General features: G+C 38.8%; 1 protein-coding gene across 1 annotated transcript in view; it reads right to left on the bottom strand.

Moving 5' to 3' along the window:
• Positions 1-584: 584 nt before the first annotated feature.
• LOC106553699 (lethal(3)malignant brain tumor-like protein 4) overlaps positions 585-6,000 on the bottom strand; it is a 51,404-nt gene continuing 45,988 nt past the window's right edge. Inside the window, exon 20 of the mRNA XM_087728193.1 lies at positions 585-2,946. Within this exon, the coding sequence (XP_087584319.1) occupies positions 2,818-2,946 (129 nt within the window). The 3' untranslated portion in view covers positions 585-2,817. The remainder of the gene's footprint in view (positions 2,947-6,000) is intronic.

Genomic DNA, 6,000 nt, shown 5'->3' with positions numbered 1-6,000 from the left:
AGTATTCCTACATTTAAAATCTTAATTAGCAAAATTGTCCTAGAAGTCAGTTTAGAGGGGGGGAAAAACACTCACTTATGAGGCTTCTGTTAAAAAAAATTCTGCTTTGTAAAAGGATTCTGAAAGATGTGACATTCTTAAACATTTTGTCCCAATGGTTAAAAAAAAAAAACAAATATAGCTAGAGAATGTTAAAGAGGAAGACCTTCTACAATTCTTCTCTCACATCACTTTAAAATTGTTTTTTTAGAAATGTTCTCCTAGTAGGAGAGAAGTTATATAGTGTTACTGTTTGATGCATTTGTCTATCACAATGATTCTCAACCTTTTAAGATTTAACATTATAGGTAGAGCCATAACTTCTTGAAAATACACTAATTTCTCAAACTGGAAACTTTTGGACGTGGATTTCAACTCCCAGAATTCCCCAGCCAGCATCTTAAAATTGCCAAGGTTGAGGAATATTGGTCTATGGCATATCAGCATCTTCTTGTTGAGTCTCTCAATCCTTGTCCTTAAGTGACCAGTGTAGGTAAGGCTTATATTCTTTTAATGATTTATATACAAATAGAAAGATACGAGGCATCTTGCCACTGCAGATTTATTCAATATTGTTCAGATTCAGCAGCCTGGATTGTGCAATATTTCCACATTTATTTTTTGTGTCACCTTGATTTTAGGAAGGGAGTCTTACAAATTTGGAAAATCAGAAGCAGAGATAGCTGTGTAGAGGCTGTAACTCAAATGCCAACATCATTCCTGTTTTCTCTCAAATTCATTTATAAGGCTGGCTTCATATTCACTTGCAAAGCCAACGATAAATTACCAAAAAGTGCACTGCCACCAACACACCGGAAAACATACATCCCTTGTTAGCTCATGCTTTAGAAAGGGATGTGTGACACTTACGGTAGAACACTATCATTTTTATGCTACCCAAAAGCTTTTTGAGACTGATGTTCACTCAACCAACAAGTGGCATCATACAAAATAAATAAAAGACCTCATTTGATTAGTTCAAGAATTCTTGCTTGCAAAACATCAGATCAATGTACGTGTCATAGGAAAAGCAGGTTATGTGCCATTAAGAAAGAATGCCTTGTTCCCAAGTTATGCGTAGGTGGTTAGTGGAAAAAAATATCTGAATAGTGTTAGATGTAAAGGATACGTACTCAGTCATCACTTGCACAAGACTAACATCATGACAAGCAAATCATTTTTTTCAAAATTGTGCTGTCCTTTTAGAAAACCATAGAAGACTTCTGCCATATTGGTCCATTTCCATGTCCTGTTGATGCCTTACATTTCAGTTTTCATCTTCTCATCCAATCAAATGCCCCTGCGCTATCAAAATCTCACAACAGAGTATCTTCTAGCACAGGCATCTCCAAACCTGGCAACTTGTGGTCTTCAATTCCCAGAATTCCCCAGCCAGCATGAAATGTAAAATGTCTTCCAGCCAGCATGGGTGGCTGGGGAATTCTGGGAGTTGAAGTCTACAAGTCTTCCAGTTGCCAAGTTTGGAGAAACTGCTCTTGCAGAATAAAATATTTGGATTTTGTTCTCAAGACTGAGGAAATGATGGCAATGTTGGGGGTAAAACATTTCCATTTTTTTCCTGCACTGTGACACAAAAAGGCTTCCTTAGATCCATAGGTCATTGGAAGGACAAATATGAAAGGATTAGGCTTAGGACATCTGGCCCTACTGCTATGCAGATGGAATATATTTTATATTTCAGCAAGACCTGAGAAAAATTTGACAAAAGCCCAGCTGAAATGACACGCAATTCTCTGTGGCTGGTAAATGCTTAGCTCTTTCTGACTTAAAATGAGAATAGACCTGTTCGTAAAACAACAGTACTTTCAAAAACAAAGAAATAGGGACTGTTAGTACTTGTTTTACAAAATCTCCCATAAACCTTGCCAGAAATACATATCATGACAAAGCTGGATCTTCCTCTTTATATATCTCATTCTACCTTGCACTGACCTGCAGGAAGATAGGAACTTAAAAAAAAAAAACTAAACAAAACAACATAGTCTCATAGTTTTGTTACTCTGATCCTATACTTAAATAGATGGTCTACCTTCCAGTGGAACCATATCCAGTGGTCTTCCTTTTACAGTTTTAATTTAATATTTTGAACTCTGAAATTGTGCAGTGTGCAAAGCAGGCATAATAACCTGAAAATTAATCTACTTGGAGATGGGCCTCATTTCTCCAATTCATCAAATATTAATTGCCAATATTTAAATAGCTAAACAAGATACAAGGACAAGGTTTAAAACTAACCGGCTACCAACAAAGGACTTTGATGAGTAATTCATCTGCACTGGTTTGAAGTATCTCACTCTTCCCTTACTCTCTTAAGCCCAGTTGTAAGTTTAGAAGCACATCAACGGTGAGCCGGATTGTCTTGTTAGGCACTACAACAGGTAAGTGAGTTTGCTTGAACTTAGCTTCCCATCAATAGAAATACTCAGGATTCCTCTTATAACTAGAGGCATCATCAAGATCTTTACAAAAGATCAATATAACCATATCCAAATTCAATTAGGAAAATAATAATAATAAACATCTCTTCCTAGAAGGGAAGCCATCGCATCCGTTCCAAGCTGCCAACGGGACTGAATTTCAGAACGCTTTCAGAGTCGTCTATCCACAACAGTGTGAAATACGATCTGGCCACTTTCTTTCTGAGCTTCCAATCAACTCAGTCTTTAGGAACAAACAGGAGACTGGGCGCTTTGCTATGGAGCTGCACTTGGAGGTCCTTCACAGCTCTGTCCCCCTGGCCCAGGGGAAATCTCTCCATCAGTCTTCTTCTGCTGTCTTAAACATGAGGATGGCATTGTAGATTTTCAGTGCAGGCCCCAGTTTGATGCTCAGGATTTTAACGATGTCTGACTGGTTGAGGAGGAGAAAAGCTTCACCGTCGATTTGCTGCAGAACGGAAAAAAAGAACAATGGCATTAGTGTGTTGACTGAGTGAAGCCAGTTTCTACATCCTTCAAGTTAACAGCAAGTGAAAGGCACAAAGAACGACAATTGGTAGTTATGACTGCCTGGCTCATGTATTACAATAAGCCCGAATTTGGGAATATGCTTTACAAGATGAAAACTGAATCACCAGGGACCATAAACACCCTATGTTTGGAGAGACACCCTATGCTTGGAGGGACACCCAAAGCCGCTGGCATCCTTAATGTCTCCCCTTTCCACATTAATATCCTCAAATGTACTTCAACCCTTTTGATGACCTTTTCCATAAATGGATTGCAGGATTCTTGGTAGAAAATATAGAAGTCTTTTGATTTGATTTGTTTTGTCTAACAAAGCACAGTAAGTGAGAAAGTAATCCTAGGAAGGAACAATCCACATCAGCGAAGGACTCAAAACCATTCTGATAATATTACACATGCTGCCCAAAGGACCGCAATTAGCACTTACAAAGTTGATTAGCATTATCTATGCATAATTGCCAAGAAGCTTTAGGTTTAGGCCATCATGACAGATGATGTTTGTACAGTCTCTAAAATTTCCAGAACATGTTTGGATTATATCTCCTTCCTGTGATGTTAACTAATTTTGTCTCTCTTGTTTTGATATATAGCATTACTGTAGGAGAAAAGTAATGCCTTCTTTAAGGGCAAAATTTTACCTGTACCTGGTGTTTTTTTTGGGGGGGGGGCTAAATGTCTGGGCTAAGTTTTACTTAAATTATATGGACCAATTCATCACTTTAAAAGTGTTTAAGTTTGCAGTTTTAGGAATTAATCTGGGAAGGAAGCTGGACAGGAATATAGCACAATAAATTATCTTTCTTATTCAGATCCTTTCCTTTAAATATGTATCTTATCCATATTTCTTATTCACACTCACTGAACATATTATGCTGAGTCATAACTTTGAGCTAGGATTTTTAAGAAAACTTGATTCTTGATTAAATAATGACCCTTGTGCTAATGGCTTTCCTGGAGCTTCCTGTCCAAGGCTGCAAAATCAAAATGACCATTAAAGGGCAGCAAAGAGACACAGAAAGCTAGCTTTTTGCTGCCACCTCATGGTTATGTGATTTGTTTGCTTGGCAGAATTTGTCCTGGCAGCCTGTGTGTTCTATTTTGGGAAGGCTCATTATTTATCATAATCCACTGACTGGTGGGTTGTATTTATAATTGTATTTATAAATAATACAATACAGCCCATAACTATGAAATCCATTATAAGCTACAAGAATTTTCTGCAGTTTATAGCCTTAAAATATAAATCTATAAAACACATTAAACACAGAGCACTAAAATGTAAAAGGAACAATCAGAAAATAAAATGGCAGACCCCAAATAGCTCTAGATTGACAAACTGGGAGCTTGGGATCTCTGCCTCTTGCTTCAGGAAGTCCAAGTACTGAAAGCTCTTAATCACTATGACACTGGCTCCTCTATGGCTCCTCTGGTTAGTTTCAAGTCTATTTCACCAACATTTACATTTCCTTTCCATTTCCGTTTCCTGCATGTGCCTCAAACACTCAACATTGTCCACACATACAATATATAATAGCAGAGCTGGAAGGGACCTTGGAGGTCTTCTAGTCCAACCCCCTGCCTAGGCAGAAAACCCTATACTGTTTCAGACAAATGGCTATCCAGCATCTTCTTAAAGACTTCCAGTGTTGGGGCATTCACAATGTCTGGAGGCAAGCTAGTCCACTGATTAATTGTTCTAACTGTCAGGAAATTCCTCCTCAGTTCTAAGTTGCTTCTCTCCTTGATTAGTTTCCACCCATTGCTTCTTGTTCTACACTCAGGTGCCTTGGCGAATAGTTTGACTCTCTCTGCTTTGTGGCAACCCCTGAGATATTGGAACACTGCTATCATGTCTCCCCTAGTCCTTCTTTTCATTAAACTAGACATACCCAGTTGCTGCAACTGTTCTTCATACGTTTTAGCTTCCAGTCCTCTAATCATCTTTGCTGCTCTTCTCTGCACTCTTTCTAGAATCTCCACATCTTTTCTATATCATGGCGACCAAAACTGAATGCAGTATTCCAAGTGTGGCCTTAACAAGGCATTTTAAAGTGGTATTAACACTTCACGTGATCTTGATTCTATCCCCCCGTTTATGTAGCCTAGAACTGTGTTAGCTTTTTTGGCAGCTGCTGCACACTGCTGGCTCATATTTAAATGGTTGTCCATTAATAGTTATCACTACTAAGCAAGGTACCACGTATACTGTACCTGTGCATTTTGTTTTCCTTGCGTCTGAACTCTTATAATTACTTTGTATTCCCATGTAAAACTTCACAATTCACTTCCTAGCCACCAACATCTAACCGCTCAACCCTAGGCTTACCACTTTATGGTACCATTAATGCAGATTAATATGAATTCTAGAACTATCTTGATTAGGATAAGGTGGTTTCTCCCAGAAACGATGATTACAGAATACCTTTTCGTAGTTTGCATTTTTACGTTCCCAAGATCACATTAGAACTTTGATGAAGGATAATTTGATCCAGCGGTTAAAGACGCTGAGCTTGCAGCTGGCAGCCCGGTTTGAGACCCGAGCTTTGTGCAATGGGGTGAGCTCCTATCCCTTGCTCCAGCTCCTGCCCACCTAGTAATTCGAAAGCATGTAAATGCAAGTAGATGAATAGGTACCACTTCAAGGAAAGTAATAGTGGAAAAAGTATTCAAACAATGCGGGTTGCCTTGGCCAAGAAACAGCAATGAGTGCTGTGCCTTAGAGTTGGACGCGACTGTCAGGGAAATGTTTACCTTTTTAAATATGATCCTAACCCAGGGGTAGTCAACCTTTTTATACGTACTGCCCACTTTTGTATCTCTGTTAGTAGTACAATTTTCTAACCGCCCACCAGTTCCACAGTAATGGTGATTTATAAAGTAGGGAAGTAACTTTACTTTATAAAATTTATAAAGCAGAGTTACAGCAAACCCCTACCGCCCACCATGAAAGCTGGAATGCCCACTGGTGGGCGGT

Source organism: Thamnophis sirtalis, unplaced genomic scaffold, assembly GCF_051295495.1.
Source record: "Thamnophis sirtalis isolate CommonGarterSnake01/CBP01778 unplaced genomic scaffold, rThaSir2_p1.2 scaffold_13, whole genome shotgun sequence".
NCBI classification, from domain to species: domain Eukaryota; kingdom Metazoa; phylum Chordata; class Lepidosauria; order Squamata; family Natricidae; genus Thamnophis; species Thamnophis sirtalis.
The sequence above is the reverse complement of the archived record's forward strand: the minus strand, read 5'-3'. Positions and strand labels throughout refer to the sequence as shown.